This window comes from Ranitomeya imitator, chromosome 5, assembly GCF_032444005.1.
Source record: "Ranitomeya imitator isolate aRanImi1 chromosome 5, aRanImi1.pri, whole genome shotgun sequence".
Taxonomy (NCBI): domain Eukaryota; kingdom Metazoa; phylum Chordata; class Amphibia; order Anura; family Dendrobatidae; genus Ranitomeya; species Ranitomeya imitator.
Window position 1 is genome coordinate 582,148,770 of NC_091286.1, and position 22,888 is coordinate 582,171,657.

Genomic DNA, 22,888 nt, shown 5'->3' on the forward strand with positions numbered 1-22,888 from the left:
GGGAGAGCAATGTAGCCTACCATACGCTATATGGCGAGCTTAATGCCAACCCAGAGAAATTCCCAGAATATACCAGGATGTCTCAGGAGACTTTCCAGGATTTGCTTGGTCGTGTCCAAGGAACCATCGGGAGACAGGACACCCAACTCCGTAGAGCGATTCCTGCAGAGGAACGTCTCTTGGTCACACTAAGGTACGTAAAAATTCTAAACAAATGCCTGTCATAATTATTACTGTTCTGCCATGTATTATTTGTATTTTCCTTTATGTGTTTAGCAAAACCCCACCATAAATAGAATTGTTTTTTTTTTTTCTTTCAGATTTCTGGCTACCGGCTCCACTTTCAGTACCGGCTTGGAATTTCCACCTTGTCTGGAATAGTTGCGGACACCTGCCGGGCTTTGTGGAACATACTCCAGGATGAATTTATCCCCCTACCCACGGCGGGCATGTGGATGGAAACTGCCGACAAATTCTGGAGAGTGTGTAATTTCCCCAACTGTTTGGGAGCAGTGGATGGAAAACACATACGGATTGCTAAACCTGCCAGATCTGGATCGGAGCACTTTAACTACAAGAACTATTTTTATGTAGTGCTGATGGCAATAGAAGATGCAGACTGTTGCTTTATAGCCATGGACATTGGAGCTTTTGGCCGTGGCAATAACTCCCAGACTTTCAAGAACTCGGATATGGGTCGACGTTTGTTTGGCAAAAATTTTAATTTTCCCCTACCACGACCTCTCCCCAACACTCAAGGCCCACCAATGCCATTTGTTATGGTTGGAGATGAGGCCTACCTGATGTGTGAAAACCTACTAAAGCCAGTCGAGACTTGAACCACACTAAAAGGATTTATAACTACAGACTGACCAGGGCCCGAAGAACAGTTGAGTGTAGCTTTGGGATTCTTGTGTAAAAATGGCGCATTCTTGGGACAGCCATTAATCTAAAAATGGAGACAGTCGATGAGGTTGTCAAAGCCTGTGTGGTTCTCCACAATTACATAATGGCTAAGGAGCGGCCCAACATTGAACTGGAGGAAACAGTTGCAAACCCATTGCCAGATTACCATCATCACCCTCTGCGGTCAACTGTTGAAGTTGCCCACATGCAGGACCAATTTGCTGCCTATTTTGTATCTGACATCGGACGTGTGGCATGGCAAGATAATATTGTGCAAAAATGTGCTGTTGGGTTTGGATCTGTACCAGTTATTTTTTAAAATGTTACTAATATTTGTTGTTAATAAACAACGTGTTTTGATGCCTGTACCGAGTCTCCTAGGTCTTTCTTCTAAAAATCACTTATGATGCTAGTGGTGTGGTAGTTGACGTCATTACATCCTCAATCTATTCTGCATTTTATCTATTGAGCACAGACTGAGGAGAAGATGGAGGTATAATACAAAGCAGATCTATACTCACCAGATCATGTGTCAGAAATAATGAGGTTATGATGCACAAAACCCAGCCTCATGAATTCACTATTTCTGACACATGACCTGTTGAGTATAGATGTGCTTTGTAACCTCCATTGTCTCTTCAGTCTGTGTCACATACATTAAGCATACTGAAGAGATTATGGAGAAAAGACAAGTAATATAAGTTTTTGACAACTCATAGCTCCATACCAGACACAAGCAGCAAAGCTGCAGTGTTCGACTTGTCACACTCCTCCGAGCTATGAGGTGGCAAAAACAGAAAGTGTACGGCGCAGTGTGTTTATTCGGTGCACGGTGTGTGTGTTGCTGGCGGCGAAATACACAAATAACCAAACAGTATTGGGGCAAAAAACATTGACATTTATTAAAAAAAAAAAAATTAACTGCGCCGGCTTGGGGTTGAGTAACGGAACTAGGGTGTATGTAACTGTGAGGCCTTGCTGGCTGAAGACGACGCAGGGGTTGCAGGAGAATGGGCAATTAAACTAGTGGGGTCAGGGAGTTCAGGGATGATACTAGAGGGATGGGACAGTAGAGACACACTGGAAAGGTGAAACAAACCTGACATAACAGACACATTGGGAGGTGAGGGGGAAGGATGGCGATAGTCCACTGTTTTGTTCTTTTCCCTTTTTGGAATCGGCACTGCAGTCTGGGGAGCCTTGGTGTGCTCATTTCTTGCAGCCTGTGATGGTGGCTGAATGGTGGTGGTGGTGAAGGCCATGCCAGGGTCCTGGTGCTGCTGCTGGTGCATGGTGGTGGTGGTGGTGAAGGCCATGTCAGGGTCCGGGAGCTGCTGCTGCTGCATGGTGGTGGTGAAGGCCATGCCAGGGTCCTGGTGCTGCTCCATGGTGGTGGCGAAGGCCATGCCAGGGTCCGTGTGCTGCTGCTGCATACTGGTGGAAGTGGAGGATGTCCAAGCAGGAGCAGCAGTTGGCATGGTGGTGGCAGTGGGCTGTCCAACAGCACTCGGCACAGTGGTAGAGCTTTAGTGGTGTCCGGCAGTGCTTGGAATGGTGGTGGCCGTGCAGTGTTATGCAGCAGAGCTTGGCATTGAGGTTAAGCGTGCCAGTCTTGGCACGGGTGGAAATGCCACCACTGATGCTGAAAATACCGAGTCTGCTGCATAGCCTGCATGTAAGCAGCATTGCAGGCCTGCATGAAACTGAGCTGGAGATCAAGAGTTAGGTGTCCGACATGCCTTTCATTTTTTTAATCAAATTGAAATGTGCTGGCCTCTGAAGGTCGGCTTTCACTTAGTCAAGGCTTCGGGTGACATCCTGGATAAGTGTATTCATAAGTTTGAAGCCACTATCCAGTCTGTCTCCCATCGCCTTGAGTCCATCATGAAAGACCGAGCTCAAGTGCAAAAACTCGGGCATGAGTGACCTGTCCGAGGCCCTCTGCCGCTGCCGAGAAGAGCCCCAAAAAAGAGAGGCAGAGGCAGAGGACTGGGACAGGGGAACACCTGATGGACCAGCTTCCTGGTCTCCAGTCTGTGTTGCAAGCCCACTTGCTGCAGCGCAGCTGGATGGCTGGGGCGGGTCCGTGGATGTTTGATGAAGGACCGCTCCAGAACCAAAGTCAAGAGTGCTGCTCCAGGTGCTGTGAAAAAAAAAAGAAAAATATTAGTACCAAATCGTTACAATGGTAAAAGGGAGTTCAGGGATGATACTAGAGGGATGGGACAGTAGAGACACACTGGAAAGGTGAAACAAACCTGACATAACAGACACATTGGGAGGTGAGGGGGAAGGATGGCGATAGTCCACTGTTTTGTTCTTTTCCCTTTTTGGAATCGGCACTGCAGTCTGGGGAGCCTTGGTGTGCTCATTTCTTGCAGCCTGTGATGGTGGCTGAATGGTGGTGGTGGTGAAGGCCATGCCAGGGTCCTGGTGCTGCTGCTGGTGCATGGTGGTGGTGGTGGTGAAGGCCATGTCAGGGTCCGGGAGCTGCTGCTGCTGCATGGTGGTGGTGAAGGCCATGCCAGGGTCCTGGTGCTGCTCCATGGTGGTGGCGAAGGCCATGCCAGGGTCCGTGTGCTGCTGCTGCATACTGGTGGAAGTGGAGGATGTCCAAGCAGGAGCAGCAGTTGGCATGGTGGTGGCAGTGGGCTGTCCAACAGCACTCGGCACAGTGGTAGAGCTTTAGTGGTGTCCGGCAGTGCTTGGAATGGTGGTGGCCGTGCAGTGTTATGCAGCAGAGCTTGGCATTGAGGTTAAGCGTGCCAGTCTTGGCACGGGTGGAAATGCCACCACTGATGCTGAAAATACCGAGTCTGCTGCATAGCCTGCATGTAAGCAGCATTGCAGGCCTGCATGAAACTGAGCTGGAGATCAAGAGTTAGGTGTCCGACATGCCTTTCATTTTTTTAATCAAATTGAAATGTGCTGGCCTCTGAAGGTCGGCTTTCACTTAGTCAAGGCTTCGGGTGACATCCTGGATAAGTGTATTCATAAGTTTGAAGCCACTATCCAGTCTGTCTCCCATCGCCTTGAGTCCATCATGAAAGACCGAGCTCAAGTGCAAAAACTCGGGCATGAGTGACCTGTCCGAGGCCCTCTGCCGCTGCCGAGAAGAGCCCCAAAAAAGAGAGGCAGAGGCAGAGGACTGGGACAGGGGAACACCTGATGGACCAGCTTCCTGGTCTCCAGTCTGTGTTGCAAGCCCACTTGCTGCAGCGCAGCTGGATGGCTGGGGCGGGTCCGTGGATGTTTGATGAAGGACCGCTCCAGAACCAAAGTCAAGAGTGCTGCTCCAGGTGCTGTGAAAAAAAAAAGAAAAATATTAGTACCAAATCGTTACAATGGTAAAAGCGCCAACTCCTGTGGAATAGAAAAATACAGATTAGGCAATACAACACAATCCAATACACCACAAAAATACTTACAGTACAGACCAAAAGTTTGGACACACCTTCTCATTTAAAGATTTTTCTGCATTTTCATGACTATGAAAATTGTACATTCACACTGAAGACATCAAAACTATGAATTAACACATGTGGAATTATATACTTCGCAGGCACCTGCATCCCTAATGTTAAAGATAGGAAAAGACGACGCATGCGGAAGTATGCGGCATAAACACTGCGGACACAACCACAAATGTGAATCCAGCCTTAGTAAACTAATAATAATAATAATCTTTATTTTTATATAGCGCCAACATATTCCGCAGCGCTTTACAGTTTTGCACACATCATCATCATCATCAAACTACAGGCATTGTCATGATGATGCTTTTACACTGATTAAAATGATACCCGGGGTGAAGAAATCCGTTTTGTGGTTCTTGTTTAATCAGAATTAGAAGTTTTCCGTTATTGAGTTGACAGTGCTATGGGGCGGAACCGTAGGCAGAGTCTAATCTTCCTGCTCTGGACCATTCTGTGTCCATTAACTGATCAATATTTCTGCATTGATTCCAATTTATTTTCTTAACCTAAACCACATTTCAGAGGGTTTCAGCTTTCAAAAGAATAATTTATACAACCAATGGATGAATTTAACGTCAGGTTATAAGCTTTTATTTACATAACATGGATAAGCGACATAACTTCTGTCAGGGAGTGTATACCTTACTTATCTTACACTATAGATAAGTGGTGCTTATATACTGTATATTATATTATATATTATACAGGTCCTTCTCAAAAAATTAGCATATAGTGTTAAATTTCATTATTTACCATAATGTAATGATTACAATTAAACTTTCATATATTATAGATTCATTATCCACCAACTGAAATTTGTCAGGTCTTTTATTGTTTTAATACTGATGATTTTGGCATACAACTCCTGATAACCCAAAAAACCTGTCTCAATAAATTAGCATATTTCACCCATCCAATCAAATAAAAGTGTTTTTTAATAACAAACAAAAAAACCATCAAATAATAATGTTCAGTTATGCACTCAATACTTGGTCGGGAATCCTTTTGCAGAAATGACTGCTTCAATGCGGCGTGGCATGGAGGCAATCAGCCTGTGACACTGCTGAGATGTTATGGAGGCCCAGGATGCTTCAATAGCGGCCTTAAGCTCATCCAGAGTGTTGGGTCTTGCGTCTCTCAACTTTCTCTTCACAATATCCCACAGATTCTCTATGGGGTTCAGGTCAGGAGAGTTGGCAGGCCAATTGAGCACAGTAATACCATGGTCAGTAAACCATTTACCAGTGGTTTTGGCACTGTGAGCAGGTGCCAGGTCGTGCTGAAAAATGAAATCTTCATCTCCATAAAGCATTTCAGCCGATGGAAGCATGAAGTGCTCCAAAATCTCCTGATAGCTAGCTGCATTGACCCTGCCCTTGATGAAACACAGTGGACCAACACCAGCAGCTGACATGGCACCCCACACCATCACTGACTGTGGGTACTTGACACTGGACTTCAGGCATTTTGGCATTTCCTTCTCCCCAGTCTTCCTCCAGACTCTGGCACCTTGATTTCCGAATGACATGCAAAATTTGCTTTCATCAGAAAAAAGTACTTGGGACCACTTAGCAACAGTCCAGTGCTGCTTCTCTGTAGCCCAGGTCAGGCGCCTCTGCCGCTGTTTATGGTTCAAAAGTGGCTTTACCTGGGGAATGCGGCACCTGTAGCCCATTTCCTGCACACGCCTGTGCACGGTGGCTCTGGATGTTTCCACACCAGACTCAGTCCACTGCTTCCTCAGGTTCCCCAAGGTCTGGAATCGGTCCTTCTCCACAATCTTCCTCAGGGTCCGGTCTCCTCTTCTCGTTGTACAGCGTTTTCTGCCACATTGTTTCCTTCCAACAGACTTACCATTGAGGTGCCTTGATACAGCACTCTGGGAACAGCCTATTTGTTGAGAAATTTCTTTCTGGGTCTTACCCTCTTGCTTGAGGGTGTCAATGATGGCCTTCTTGACATCTGTCAGGTCGCTAGTCTTACCCATGATGGGGGTTTTGAGTAATGAACCAGGCAGGGAGTTTATAAAAGCCTCAGGTATCTTTTGCATGTGTTTAGAGTTAATTAGTTGATTCAGAAGATTAGGGTAATAGGTCGTTTAGAGAACCTTTTCTTGATATGCTAATTTATTGAGACAGGTTTTTTGGGTTATCAGGAGTTGTATGCCAAAATCATCAGTATTAAAACAATAAAAGACCTGACAAATTTCAGTTGGTGGATAATGAATCTATAATATATGAAAGTTTAATTGTAATCATTACATTATGGTAAATAATGAAATTTAACACTATATGCTAATTTTTTGAGAAGGACCTGTATATTAACAATACTATACCATATCACAGTCTATATCACTATACACACTAAAAATGCATGACACTATTCACATTGTAATGCACAGCACAGCGTTATTTGTGACACAAAGTACAGTCCACCACTCTTCTCACTTCTGATAGATCACAGAATGTTAGAGGCGAGAAAAATGATTTGTAATAAGCTATTCACTTTTTTTAAAAATTGAGATTGTTGTTATTTGTTGGCTGACGATGATTGTGTCCCCTCAAAAAATAAATGCCCAGACTCTTTACTCCAGGGTTTCAGCTACCTCGAATGTTTCTACATAGTGAAGGGGCACCATTTACTTGTTTCTCAGAACCATAACAAATCAGTGCTGAGCAATAAAGCTTTTTAATGACTGCCGTAAAAAGGCATATCAGAGGTCCTTAACCCATTAATCCCATATGACTTACAATTCCATCGAGGTGACCTGGGACTTAATTCGCAGGGACGGGATAGTACATCATGCCATTTAATGCGACATCGCGACTTAAGTTGCGGTGATTGTATTAAATTTCCGACGCCATGTTACCTCACAGAAGATGGCCTCGGCATCCTGGGGTCTGGCGCCGTCCCTTAAGCCTCACGATCGCTGTGATTGGCTGTTCAATTCTGAACAGCCAATCACAGCAATTCTCATTGTTTCAGCCAATCAGATTGGCTGAAACAATGTGGTCCCAGGCTAGGATCGAGTACCGATGTACTCAATCCTAGGCCGGTGCCTGGCAATGCCAGGCACCAGCAAAAAAACCCCGGGTTGGCGCAGCAGCGGTATTAGCGTGCTGTGTCCTGCCTGTACCAACCTGGATCGGTGCTGTAATAGCACCAGTCCTAGGCCAGAGCCTAGGACAGGCCTAGCAGGGCCTGCAGGAGCTGATTGGCGCGATCAATGTTATCGACGATCGCACCAATCGCAGGGCACAGCGGTGGTCACTATGTGACCGCTAGGCAGGCACGGATTTAGGGGGGGGGGGCCAAGGGGCCCGGGCCCTGGGCCACCCATCAAGCGGGTGCCTCCCACCAATATAGGGATAAATATCTCAAAACAAGTAAAATACACGTCTCTTTGCTGTGAACCATTTCTAATGATAAGGAATATTTAACAAAAGAGAAACTATTGAAAGTGTAGGGACCTGGCTATGGTCTTACATCTCAGTGGCTGGCGCAGAGTGGCAGAGTCATGGCACCTGACCTGCGTCAGTATCCACTGACCTAGCTAGCCTAGCCAGACTTCCTTACTACCCTCCCTGCACCTAATGCTTAGCTTATGGCATGCGGCAACCTTCTGTGATCCCAACAGAAGCTCCTAGGCCCTACCTATTCAGCTATATGATCGCTCCCTCAGATTAGATCAGATGAGAGTTTGTTCAGCTACCTTTGTGGAAGGAGGTGGAGCCACGATGTTGGCGCGAGAAGAGGATTCTCCACCGCGGAGATACAGAACAGAAACTTTCTTGCCTATCATTGATCAGTTTATCGCTTCTTTTGACAAACGTCTTCAAGCATATAAAGATATATCAAATTTAGCTTTTTTAGCCATCTGAAAGAATTGTCTTCAGACTAGCTTAAGACCACAGCAGAGCAACTCGTCAGGTCTTATTCAGATGACTTGGACATTACATTTATCGATGAACTGTTTCAGTTTGTAACATTTGCCAATTTATTCACAGACGAGGAGCCAAAAGATATCAGTACTGAACTTTTCATGTATAAGCTTATCATGGAAAAGGGTGTGCAGGACACTTTCCCAAATATTGAGATAGCTCTAAGGTTATATCTAATTTTGATGGTAACAAACTGCAGTGGTGAGCGTTCCTTCTCAAAACTCAAATTAGTTGAAAACCGATAAAGGACATCCATGAAGCAGCAATGACTTGTAAATTTGGCTATTTTGAGCATCGAGTCAGATATACTGTGTGAATTGGACTTTAGTGACATCATTAGTGATTTTGCAGCACGAAAATCAAGGAAAGTGCCTGATTGTAAAAAATGAATGATTTTACCTGAATACTCTGCGTAAATGATTTTTGTAAATAGACTTGCGTTCTGTGTTTTTGCATTACATATTGCAACACCTTTAAAAATGGGCCTCCCTCCAAAATGGGCCCCGGGCCACCCACCTCTTAAATCCGGCCCTGCCGCTGGGTGCCCTGCTGGTGACCAGGCTGTGACCTGCCTAGGATCACAGCGATCCTAGGCAGTTGCCATGGTCATCAGGGCCTGCAGTGATTGGTGGGATCGATGTGATCATTCAATCACACCAATGACAGCTCAAAGCAGCGGTGTGACCGCTCTGTGACCTGTTTGTCACCTGCCTGTGACCTGTCTGACCATTCTGCAGGGGTCCTCACTCTAGCTGAGGATTTCTGCAGAGTGGGCACACAGCCAGATCTCCTCCTGTGCTTGGCCTTGTGGAACTACAGAAGCCTGTAACACCACAATCCCTGCATTAGAAAAGACAGAAGAAAGAAGACAGAAGAAAGAAGACAGAAAAAAGACTACAGCCGTAAGTGTTATCCCTGATTCCTACCCAATCTCTCTTCATCCACCCGAATCCCCCCATCCACCCCTCTTGGCACCGCCTCCGTGCACATATTTAGCAGCCGCTGAGCATTGATTGGTGATGCAGTTCACCGATCAACATTCGAGCTTGGTTTTTTTTCCTCAGCCCACTTTGCGCCAACTCCGTACACTACACACATCCCGCAGCTGCCAAACTTTGATAAGTGACTGTCAAGGGGGTACTGGGTAGACTACAGCTGATTACCCGGGGCCCTGCGATATCCCTCAGACTAGGGAAAACCCTGTCTGTCCCTCTCCCAGAATTTACACTGATGGTGTGCTTGTCTGGGCCGCCAGGCCTGACCCTGACTCCTGTTTCAGCCCTATACTGAAACCTCCACCCGCCAGCCAGTGACAAGACCACACACCAACCTCCACAGACAGCACAGACAGGGAAAACTAAAAAAAACGCACCACGCCGCAGACACACAGGAAAACACTATAATGTGCACAGGGCAAAACAAACACAAATGTAGGAAGGAGAAATATGACAAAGGATAATACACCACCAGATATGATATTTCTTCTCCTAGACCACTACTCCAGACTGAGATCACCAGGCACAAGATACAAGCTATAATCGGCGACGCCCAAAGTCCAGAATGACTATTTAAAGGCCACGGGCATGACCCAGCCTTCAACCAGATTACCAGCTAGATTAACCCCGGATAACCTGGATAAAATCTAGCCGGTGCCACTGAGAGTATAGTGGACAAATGAGGAATTACCGCTGACTGTCGGACGCCCTAGTGTGAATAGCGTCCGACATGACAGTGACGCAGTTCACTTATTAGAGCTTGTGCCTGCCATTTTCCTTTTTTCTTCCACCCTCCCCTTGCACCACACTTGTACGCACATCCAGCAGCCGCCGAACTTTGATAAGTGACGCGGTTCACTTATCAGAGCTCTCATGCCTGCCGTTTTCTTTTTTTTTCCACATCCCATTCGCACACCCAGCAGCCGCCGAACTTTGATAAGTGACGCGGACCACTTATCAGAGCTAGGGTCTGCTGTTTTAGACTTTTCCTTCACAGGTATTTTTTTCTCCCTATTTGCTTTTTTTCCTTTAGCTTTTTCTTTTCAGCCAATATTAGGTTGAAAAAATCAAACGGCACTCCTTCCCTTCCGAGCCCTGCCGTGCGCCCAAACAGTGGTCCCCCCCCCCTTCACATATGGGGTATCAACGTCCTCAGGACAAATTTGACAACAACTTTCGTGGTCCAATTTCTTCTGTTACCCTTGGAAAAATAAAAAAATTGTTGCTAAAAGATCATTTTCGTTACTAAAAAGTTAAATGTTCATTTTTTCATTCCACATTGCTTCTGCTCCTGTGAAGCACCTGAAGGGTTAATAAACTTCTTGAATGTGGTTTTGATCAGCTTCCGCAGTGCAGTTTTTAGAATGGTGTCACTTTTGGGTATTTTCTGCCATATAGACCCCTAAATGTGACTTCAAATGTGAGGTGGTCCCTAAAAAATGGTTTTGTAAATTTTGTTGTAAATATGAGAAATCGCTGGTCAACTTTTAACCCTTATAACTTCCTAACAAAAAAAAATTGTTTCCAATATTGCTCTGATGTAAAGTAGACTTGTGGAAAATGTTATTTATTAACTATATTGTGCGACATATTTCTCTGTTTTAAAGGCACAAAAATTCAAAGTTTGAAAATAGCAAAATTTTCCAAAATTTCGCCAAATGTCTGTTTTTTACACAAATAAATGCAAGTTATATCGAAGAAATTTTACCACTTTCATGAAGTATAATATGTCTTGAGAAAACAGTCTCAGAATCGCCAAGATCCGTTGAAGCGTTCCAGAGTTATAACCTCATAAAGGGACAGTTGTCAGAATTGTAAAAATTGGCCGGGTCATTAACGTGCAAACCACCCTTGGGGGTTAAGTGGTTAAAGGGTTGAGAATGTATTGCTAGGATGTGGGCTTTACTTGCATCATAAACAAGCATTGGCTAAAGAAAGTATCATTCCATCAAGTTGACACCTATGAACTTCCTGCAACTTTGTAGTCATTTGCACTAAAGATTGTAGAGTGAAATTACCCACAGAAGACTTTTTTACAAATGTGTTATAAAATTGGCTTAATACATTTTGGGTTGTCTTTCAGGTTCATCTGCAGGAACATTCAGTGCTTGAAAATTTCCGGAGTTATTTTACTAATTACAATAGTATTGTTTTTGGCTTTACAAATTCTGAAAACAAGCGAGTCAGAAAGGTGAGAGAATAATTGTTTTCAAATGTCTAATACTAAAATAAATATCTATCACAAAGACAACAAAGTCAGCATACATAATATAGAGTGTAGGGTAGGGTCACAGCTCGAAAACATTTAATGTTGAAAAAATACAATAAAAACAAATAACAGGAAGCACAGAACGTTATCATGTTAAGTAAAGTATGTGCAGAAAAAAATAATGAGTTTTGTCATTAAATCTTTTCTTCTGCCTTGGATGACATTTCTGGACTTCTTTATATATTGATTTATTTATTTTACTCAAATATATAGCTCCATTAATTCCACAGTGCTTTACAGTCATCATCATCACTGTTCCCATTGGGGCTCACAATCTAAATTCAGTATGACTTTACAGTGTGGGAATAAAGCCACACTGGGAGAACATACAAACGCCTTGCAGATATCGTCCTTGGTGAGATTTGAACCCAGAACTCCAGCTCTACTAAGCTACAGGATATAAGGCTTTTATCTCTAAAAGTTCTTTTCACTGCGATTACCTGCCAATCAACATGGCATTATCGTCTCTATGTCATGGGTATAATAGTGCATAAAAATAATGGAAACTTAATTCTTATGCAACATTTCTGGTTGATTTGATATTCTACCTGGGTTAACTACATGTGGTGGAAAGTTTTGAGAAACAAATTAAATGTTATATATTTCTCCGGTTTTGTGACTCCTGCTATGTCCCTGACTATTCTTGATTAGCCTGCTCCTTGTGTACCACGTTACCTCTCTCGTTAAGGCTACTTTCACACTTGCATTGTGTGACGTCTGTCGCAATGCGTGACTTTGGGGAAAAAATGGATCCTGCAAATATGCCCGCAGGACTTATTTTTTGCCCATAGACTTGTATTGCCGACGGATCGTGACTAGTGTTGAGCGATACCTTCCGATATCAAGAAGTATTGGTATCGGATTGGATCGGCCGATATACAAAAAATATCGGATATCGATACCCAATACCAATGCAAGTCAATGGGACACAAATATCGGAATGTAAATAAGCCCTTTCTGTCCTTCTACATCCTGTTCCGGAGGGGGGAAGAGTGTGGGCGGTGCGTGGGCGGACACTGTGCGTGTCTGCGTGTGCGGCGGGGGCTGTGCGGGCCAACCAGGGATCTGTACGGGCATCTCGGGGCTCTGTGCGGCCTGCCTGGGCTCTGTGAGGGCTTGTCAGGGCTCTGTACGGGCTTGCCGGGCTCTGTGCGGGCTTGCCGGGGCTCTGTGCGGCTTGAGAGGGCTCTGTGCGGGCTTGCCGGGGCTCTGTGTGGCTTGCGGGGGCTTTGTGCGGGCTTGCCGGGGCTCAGTGCGGGCTTGCCGGGGGCTCGAGGAATGCAATTTGACACCCCTGATGTATGTAGTATTTTTTTTTTTTTTACATTCAACACATTAGCCGAATGATGGGACTACTACTCTCCCATCATTGGCTAATGTGTCAATCACTGTCACTGTTGCAGGCATCGTCCGATGGGATTTGTAGCCCCGGCAAGCCCACACAGAGCCCCGCAAGCCGCACAGAGCCCCGGAAAGCCTGCACAGAGCCCCCGCAAGCCACATAGAGCCCCGGCAAGCCCGCACAAAGCCCCCGCAAGCCACACAGAGCCCCGGCAAGCCCGCACAGAGCCCCCACAAGCCGCACAGAGCCCTGGCAAGCCCGCACAGAGCCTCGGCAAGCCCACACAGAGCCACGGCAAGTCCGCACAGAGCCTCCGCAAGCTGCACAGAGCCCCAGCAAGCCCTCACAGAGCCCCGGCAAGCCCACACAGAGCCTCGGTAAGCCCGCACAGAGCCCCCGCAAGCCGCACAGAGACCCCATGGTCACGCACAGACTCCGCCCGCACACACACACACGCAGTCTCCACCCACGCACCTCCCACACTCCATTATAGTGCATCATTGCACTATGGGAACTTCCGATTCCGCTATCCGATATCGCAAAAATATCGGAACTCAGTATCGGAATTCCGATACAGTGAATATCGGCCGATACCCGATATTTGCAGTATCGGAATGCTCAACACTAATCGCGATGTATGACCATATGTCGCATCTGTCGTGCACTGGATGCGTTGTGTTGTGGTGGACCATCAGCACGAAAAAACGTTCAAGGGAACTTTTTTTGTATGTCGCGTCTGCCATTTCCTACCGCACATGCTTGGCTGGAACCCCGCCCCCTCCTACCCGGACTTTAGAATGGGCAGCGGATGCGTTGAAAAACTGCATCCGCTGCCCACGTCGTGCCAAATTAGCAATGGACCCGTACCGATGCAAGTGTGAAAGAAGCCTTACTGACCTCGGCTTGTCTTGGATTGCGTCTCCCTATGGTGCCCCATCCTTTCCCTGGTGTCCGGTTACCCCCTTTCTCGTCTCCTCTGCTCAGTGTCCCTGTAGTATCGTGCATTCTCCATCAACAGGATGCTAAGCCCTGCCCCCTGTGGTCACGTGATCACAGGTCCTGTCAGTACACTCACCACATAGCGTTCTGCTCACTCCAGCTCCGTGGTTTTGTTGTTTTCTTGCCCAGCTCTTGGGCGTTGTGAGTACAGCTGTCACAGGCTGTCTGAGGCTCCTGGCTCTCACTGTCAGGGTAGCATAAACCGCTGGGAAGTGCCCACCTGGCGGTTTCTTCTGATAGTTTCCCTTGATAATGATGGGGGTGAAAGTGGAGGTTATAATGCAATATATGTTACATCACTTGCCTCAGTAACAATAGGATAATGTAGTCTCTAACAGCGGCACATTCAGTTTTAGTCAGTGTTATGCAGAAAAAACGCAGCATGTGCACAAAAATTGTGGATTGAATTCTAATAAATAGTAAGCGTTTTTTAGCGTTTTTATAGCAAAAAAGCGCAAAAAAAAGCTAAAAATCCTGAACGTGTGCACATAGCCTGAAGGTTAATATATTAAAATATATCAACACTTTCAGTGACTTAGTACTAAGCAAATTCAAATCCTCACTACCTTCACTCAGGCTTCCTACTAAAAAGCTTACTACTTATGAGAGGAATTCCCTAAAATCCCTCCATGATAACACTAACATTGTCATCAGATCTGCTGACAAGGGGGGGATGTGGGATAGTGAATCAAAATTTGGGAAATTACTGCAAGGATGCTGATAGGATTATGTTTGATTCTGAATATTCTAAATATTACTAGGACATTTATTCCAATCCTTTTCCATATATCATTTCCCAATATAATAACATAGTTAGTAAGGCCGAAAAAAGACATTTGTCCATCCAGTTCAGCCTATATTCCATCATAATAAATCCCCAGATTTACGTCCTTCTACAGAACCTAATAAGCAGCTGAGACCCCGGGGGCGGCGGTGCCATGCGCGACGCTGCATTGGCGGCGGTGGTAATTAGCGCCCTTTATAAACTGGGGATCTATCAGAGACATAGCACGCACAACTTTTCTCCCCTTGACAAAGCAAGAACGCGAAACGCGCGTCGGGGCTTCCCTTGAGAGTTAGGACAGTGGACTTTATGGGTATGTATCAATAACTACTATTTCTCTATGCACTTGCACTTTTGATGGTGGCTAGTAATAGGTTAATCATCTACATCGGCCAGTACGGAGACTGTGGATTTCTACCTCATTCCCATAACCTGTTTTATGTTCTACCTTTCTCTCTGATTTTTGTGCACTATACTCGGGTATCATCCTTCCTCTTGTTACTTTTTTTGTTTATTGTTATTGTTATGTTTTTAAGATGTGTATATCTTTAATAAAATTTGTTACTTTTATAAATATTATCCCTGAGTGGTGTGTTCTGATACTTTTGTATCCCTTGGGTTAGTGCTAGCTTTCCACACCCCATATATGCTTTCTGCGGGATTTCCTATCCTGGTGGAGGAACCCTGTGAGCAGTATTATTATGTTTTTGGACACTTTTGTTTATATTATTAGAACCTAATAATTGTATGATACAATATTGTTCGGCCCCAGGAAGACATCCAGGCCTCTCTTGAACCCCTCGACTGAGTTCGCCATCACCACCTCCTCAGACAAGCAATTCCAGATTCTCACTGCCCTAACAGTAAAGAATCCTCTTCTATGTTGGTGGAAAAACCTTCTCTCCTCCAGACGCAAAGAATGCCCCCTTGTGCCCGTCACCTTCCTTGGTATAAACAGATCCTCAGCGAGATATTTGTATTGTCCCCTTATATACTTATACATGGTTATTAGATCGCCCCTCAGTCGTCTTTTTCTAGACTAAATAATCCTAATTTTGCTAATCTATCTAGGTATTGTAGTTCTCCCATCCCCTTTATTAATTTTGTTGCCCTCCTTTGTACTCTCTCTAGTTCCATTATATCCTTCCTGAGCACCGGTGCCCAAAACTGGACACAGTACTCCATGTGCGGTCTAACTAGGGATTTGTACAGAGGCAGTATAATGCTCTCATCATGTGTATCCAGACCTCTTTTAATGCACCCCATGATCCTGTTTGCCTTGGCAGCTGCTGCCTGGCACTGGCTGCTCCAGGTAAGTTTATCATTAACTAGGATCCCCAAGTCCTTCTCCCTGTCAGATTTACCCAGTGGTTTCCCGTTCAGTGTGTAATGGTGACATTGATTCCTTCTTCCCATGTGTATAACCTTACATTTATCATTGTTAAACCTCATCTGCCACCTTTCAGTCCAAGTTTCCAACCTATCCAGATCCATCTGTAGCAGAATACTATCTTCTCTTGTATTAACTGCTTTACATAGTTTTGTATCATCTGCAAATATCGATATTTTACTGTGTAAACCTTCTACCAGATCATTAATGAATATGTTGAAGAGAACAGGTCCCAATACCGACCCCTGCGGTACCCCACTGGTCACAGTTGATAAAGTGGTAGCTAAAATATTCTAAATAAAAAAGAAAATAATTCTCTAATTAATAGATTCCCTACAATTCCTTTTGATTATCATTTAACAAATATCCACAAGAGCCTCACAAAATCATTTTGGGCATAGGGTCCCTCATCAGTAACCTGTTCTCTTACATTGACAAGATGATGAAGTTTCACATCCTCTAGCTACCTAGCTGTATTAAAGACTCAACACATCTCATTAGCATCATTTGTAATATTGAGTGGTGTAACTCATATATTTTTAACAATGGATGTATCTGCCTTATATTCAAATATTGAACACAATATTGGAGTACTGCGTTTTCAGGAATTTTTATCAAGAGATTCAAGACTTTCAGCTGATCAAAAAAGAATTTATTATGTTAGGGTTGTCCTTCATTTGTAAAAATAATGACTTCACTTTCCTGAGAAAATTATTTCATCAAATGCGTGGGACAGCGATGGGCTCGAGGGTAGCACCGACATATGCAAATCACTTTAAGGAATTGTTTGAAGAAGCCTTTATTTCTAATAACCCATTAGCCAAAAATCTAGTTCTGTACAAAGGGTTTATTCATGACGTGTTCTTTATATGGGACATCTCCCAGGATAATATAGAGCCCATCATTAATAGCCTCAATGACAATAGCTGGGGTATTTCTTTCTATTCCAGCCATAATACACATTCCATAGATTTTATGGATATCGCAATTTTTGACTTGAATCAATGCAATTATACTAAAAAATATTTTTAATATTGTAGACCCTAATATCTATATTCACTGTAATAGTAAATATTATCATAACTGTCTAAGAAATATATGTGTGAATCAATTCAAGAGAGTTTGAAAAAAATTGTACGTTAGATTTGGATTTTTTGACAGAAGCCAACATTTTACGCAGCCAATTCCATGTACAGAACTATTCTGAAGGGCTAATAAGACAAGCCTTCCATGATACAAAGGATGTTAGTCGAGAAATGCTTTTATCTAAAACAATAAACCCTACATCCAATAGGTATGAGTTCAATGTAATTGCTACCTACTTTTAGTGCAACCAACAAAGGATGTGTGATAGCTTACAAGAACACTGGCATATCTTACTGGGTGACCTCATATTGGATACACATCTCCCTAGAATCCAGAACTGACTTTTCGGAAGGGCCCTCACAATTAGAAATATAATAGCATCTAGCTGGCTACAAACAAGGAAAGTGAACTGCAAAAATCCTTCTATAATCAGAGAATCACAGAATGGGGTGTTTCAGTGTAACATGAAACAGAGTTCTCCGCAAACAGAATTTTTTTTTGTATCAAATGCTTTCTTACCTGTAAAACTACTGATGTCACTTATGTGATATAATGTCCTTGCACAAAATAGTATGCGTCCAACAATGCAATCTTCACGTAAAACACTAAGCACCCACAGATCAAACATCGTAAAAAGTTTTTTACAGCATGGCTTATGACGCCACTGGTTCATAAAAAAGACTATATAGTGTTGCACATTATCCCAATTGAGCATATACTTATCAGCATTAATAACTGTATATAACAATTAAATAGAATTTTTTTTGTCTTTATAAATAAAATACCCTTAAGCCATTTGACATTAACGAAATCTTTGACACTTTTAATATGCAAATTGTCTCTTCAGAGAGGAAGAAGGCCTTGGAATGTGATTTAGGATGAAAGCCAAATCTTTTATCCCAAATCATATTTCGAAGCCCCTTTAAAGGGTCAATAGTGACATGTAGGATTGTTGCTTCCAACAGGTGGCGATATAGAGCTCAAGTCCTCCTCTCTGAAGAGGCAATTGGCATATTACATTTCTCAGAGGAGCATTGCATGGCGAATAATCCTCCTTGACCTTGGCATGCCAGAGCCGGTATGTCACTGTCCACAAGGAGAAATGTTACTGCTTAGACATCTGAAATATTTAACTAATTAATTATTCCTCCTTCCACCACCATAAACTCTATTGTGAACATGTGGCGTTAGGTTTTTATTGCACTGCAATTTATATTAATAACAATTTTTTTTATGTAATTATTTAATATGTAATTATTCTTAAAATTGGTATGTTTATATCTACAACAAGGGTTCAAGTCTAATTATTATGCTAACTAATACCAATTGTTTTAGTACAGTTGGGCATAGTAATGTTGTTCTCTATTCTTAGTAACATAAAACACATAAAATGAAGATGCTCTTTTTTATATTTTCCTCCATATGTTCTTAAACTGAGCAGGATTGTGCTGAGTAACCTACAGAAACTGTCAGGTTGGCGCTGTTATACTGATTAAAATGATACCTGGGGTGCTGAATTCCGTCTTGTGGTTGTTGTTTAATCTTTATTTGCAGCTTTCAGTTAATGAGATTCTCATGCTCCGGGACGGGGCTGTGTGGGGGGTCTTCATGTTGTGCTCTGCTTACATATTCATCTGTATGGCTTATGACAGGTCACTGATCCCTCAGTCACCTGCCCCCTATTTTACATACTGCATGTCTTATTGTTTGAAAAAAAGTGAAATGAATAATACAGGTGGCACCTGCGCTGTAGCATGATACGAGCTATAATATCCATATTTTCATTTGATTTTGTCACATAAATTTCCTGAGACACTGCATTATGTAAAATAGGGAGCAGGTCACTCAGGGATCAGTGACCTGTCATAAGCCATACTTATTAATATATAAGTAGAGCACCACATAAAGCCCCACCAAATGCCACCCACAGCCACGCTCACAGGCCGCCCCAGAGCACGAGAATCTCATTAACTGAAAACTGAAAATAAAGATTAAACAACAACCACAAGACAGATTTCATCAACCAAGGTATCATTGTAATCAGTATAATGGTACCGACCTGACACTTTCTGTAGGCTACTGAGCACAATCCTGCTGACAGGGTCCCTTTTACTTACCACATTCTTATTTTAAATTCTTGCAAACTAAACAGTAGTTTTCTGTTTCAATGTTTCTCCCCCACCGCTGCTACCTATATGCTTGGTATTCCTCATGCTGAGTGCACACAAGTACGCTTTCACTTTTTATACTGCGTTCAACCCATTCTTGGGATTCAAACTGTTTTTTTCCCATTCATATTTTGGATCACTATAATTTACATTGTGATCTAGTCATATTATTATAGTTTTATGACCTCACTCTTTCTATAATGTGAAAAAACCACTATTAATTTGCACATATGGAGTTATCACTTAAGCCAAGCTCCCAGTGGCTATCATGCAGACACAGCTCCTGTGTCGTGCACAATTGCCATGACATACCCATATGTCAAAGGTCAAAAACCCCTTCCCGACCATGACATACAGGTATGTCAAAGGTCATGAAATGATAAAATAAAACTGCTTTATTTCTCATATTTCCTGGTATTTGGCTTTGACGCAACCTTATTGATATACTTAGGTGCGGATTACATGCAATTTTGATGCGTTTTCACCACTGAAATGCACTAAAAACGCACAGGAATTTTTTATCTGCAAAAAACCCAGAGTCTCTAGTGCCACCCATTAAAGGAAGCTATAATATAAGTCAAAGTCCAACCCTTTAACAAATCTTGCCACATAGTTAAGGATAATAGGCCAAACCAGAATATATTGCATTGTATTCAATGTGTAAATTTATCCGACATATTCCTGTCACTTATATGACTATTACTGTTTTAATAATTAGCCTCAAAAGTTATTTTATTCTCATGCAGGTATACTATACATGAGATTCCTTTCATCTCAAAGCTATTACCTTTCAATAATGGAGACGGAGTTACTTATGGACTCGAAAGAAGTGATAACAACTACATCAGAGAACAAGATATTGCATCTGAACTTTTGAGTTATTTGCAAAAAGATCAATTGTCTGAGAGATTAAAAGGGCCGAGGTGGAAGGAAGTGTTAATGGCTTTAAAATCAAGAATGAGAAGCAAAACAGACTTAACAGAGGAATCTGATGCCAGAAGTGAACAAGACAAAAAATCTTGTCAACCCAAGAACAACATCTTCTTCCTAAAAACTCACAAGACGGCCAGCAGCTCAATTATGAATATTCTGTTCCGCTATGGAGAATTTCACAACTTAACCTTTGCCTTCCCTACTAACCAAGCTCATTACTCATACCCCAGTTTTTTCAGAGCTTCTTATGTGAATGGATTCTCAGAAAAAACAAAAAAGGTTTTTAATATTATGTGTCATCACATGCGCTTCAAGTTTACGGAGGTGAGTAATGAATGATTCAATTGCAATTTAAAGGAATAGAAATGAGTAGACTTCAGGTAATAATTAAACTTTTGGCTTTGGTTGATGGTTGACTAACAGAGGAAATTTCATTAAAGGGATTTTATCAACAGCTTCTTGATGCCCCATCTGAGTTGTGATACCACCAATGTATCACTTACTTTACTGGTTTCTGCAATTTTGATAACATTTCTTTAATGCTGATCCTGTTGTCAGTCAGTGCTTGTGGCACGGTTAACCCTTTCACCCCGAAGCCTGTTTTCAACTTCCTGACCAGGCCATTTTTTTCAGTTCCAACCACTGTCACTTTATGAGGTCATAACGCTGAAATGCTTCAACGGATCCTGGTGATTCTGAGATTGTTTTCTCGTGACATATTGTACTTTATGATAGTGGTAAAATTTCTTCGATTTGACTTGGGTTTATTTGTGAAAAAAATGGAAATTTGACGAAAATGTTGAAAATTTTGCAATTTTTAAACTTTTAGTTTTTATGCCCTTAAATTAGAGAGCTATATCATACGAAATAGTAAATAAATAACATTACCCACATGTCTGCTTTACATTAACACAATTTTGGAAACATCATTTTTTTGTTAGGAAGTTAAAAGGGTTAAAAATTGACCAGTGATTTCTCATTTTTACAATAAAATTTGCAAAACCATTTTTTTTAGGGACCACCTCACACTTGAAGTGACTTTGAGGGGTCTATATGACTTAAAATGCCCCAAATTGACACCATTCTAAAAACTGCACCCCTCAAGGTACACAAAACCACATTCAAAAAGGTTATTAACCCTTCAGGTGCTTCACAGGAATTTTTGGAATGTTTAAAAAAAAATTGAACATTTAACTTTTTTTTCACAAAATTTTTACTTCAGATCCAATTTGTTTTATTTTACCAAGGGTAACAGGAGAAATTGGACCACAAACGTCATTGTACAATTTGTCCTGAGTACGCCGATACACCATATCTGGGGGTAAACCACTGTTTGTGCGCATGGCAGAGGTCGGAAGGGAAGGAGCGCAGTTTGACTTTTCAATGCAAAATTGGCTGGAATTGAGATCGGACACGTGTTGCTTTTGGAGAGCCCCTGATGTGCCTAAACAGTGGAAACCCCCACTGGTGACCCCATTTTGGAAAGAAGACCCCATAAGGAACTTATCTAGATATGTGGTTTCACTAAAGTTTATAATGTAGAGCTGTGAAAATTAAAAAATCATTTTTTCTTTCCACAAAATAATCTTTCAGCCCGCAATTTTTTTTCCCCAAGGGTAACAGGAGAAATTGGACTGCTAAAGTTGTTGTCCAATTTGTCCTGAGTACGCTGATATCCCATATGTGGGGGGAACCACTGTTTGGGCAGAGCTAGGAAGGGAAGGAGCGCTGTTTGGAATGCAAACTTAGATGGATTGGTCTGCAGGCGTCACATTGCATTTGCAGAGCCCCTGATGTACCTAAACAGTAGAAACCCCCCACAAGTGACCCCACATTGGAAACTAGACCCCCAAGGAACTTATCTAGATGTGTTGTGAGAACCTTGAACCCCCAAGCATTTCACTACAGTTTATAACACAGAGCCATTAAAATAAAAAATCTTTTTTTCCCACAAAAATGCTTTTCGCCCCGGTTTTTTATTTTCCCAAGGGTATCAGGAGAAATTGGACCCCAAAATTTGTTGTCCAATTTGTCCTGAGTACGCTGATACTCCATATGTGGGGGTAAACCCCTGTTTGCGCACACGGGAGAGCTTGGAAGGGAAGGAGCACTGTTTTAGTTTTTCGACGCAGAATTGGCTGGAATTGAGATCGGACGCCATGTCACGTTTGGAGAGCCCCTGATGTGCCTAAACCGTGGAAACCCCCAATTCTAACTGAAGCCCTATCCCAAACACAACCATAACCCTAGTCCCAACCATAACCATAACCACACCCCTAACCCTAATCCCAACCCTAATCCCAACCGTAAATGTAATCCAAACCCTAAGTTTAGCCCCAACCCTAACCCTAAGTTTAGCCCCAACCCTAACTTTAGCCCCAACCCTAACCTTAACTTTAGCCCCAACCCTAACTTTAGCCCAAACCCTAAACCTAAACCCAACCCTAACCCCAACCCTAACCCCAACCCTAACTCCATCCCTAACCCTAATCCTAGCCCTAGCCCTAACCCTAGCCCTAACCCTAAAGGGAAAATGGAAATAAATACATTTTTTTAAATTTTATTATTTTTCCCTAACTAAGGGGGTGATGAAGAGGGG

The 22,888-nt window shown here is 42.9% G+C and overlaps 1 protein-coding gene across 2 annotated transcripts in view; it reads left to right on the top strand.

The window, feature by feature from the left end:
• LOC138638520 (galactose-3-O-sulfotransferase 2-like) overlaps nucleotides 1-22,888 on the top strand; it is a 132,316-nt gene that overhangs the window by 58,383 nt on the left and 51,045 nt on the right. The window contains exons 2-3 of one of the 2 annotated variants that reach the window (XM_069727890.1): nucleotides 11,402-11,509; nucleotides 20,103-20,613. In XM_069727890.1, the coding sequence (XP_069583991.1) occupies nucleotides 11,402-11,509; nucleotides 20,103-20,613 (619 nt within the window). The remainder of the gene's footprint in view (nucleotides 1-11,401; nucleotides 11,510-20,102; nucleotides 20,614-22,888) is intronic. The other variant, XM_069727891.1, reaches the window with a different exon arrangement.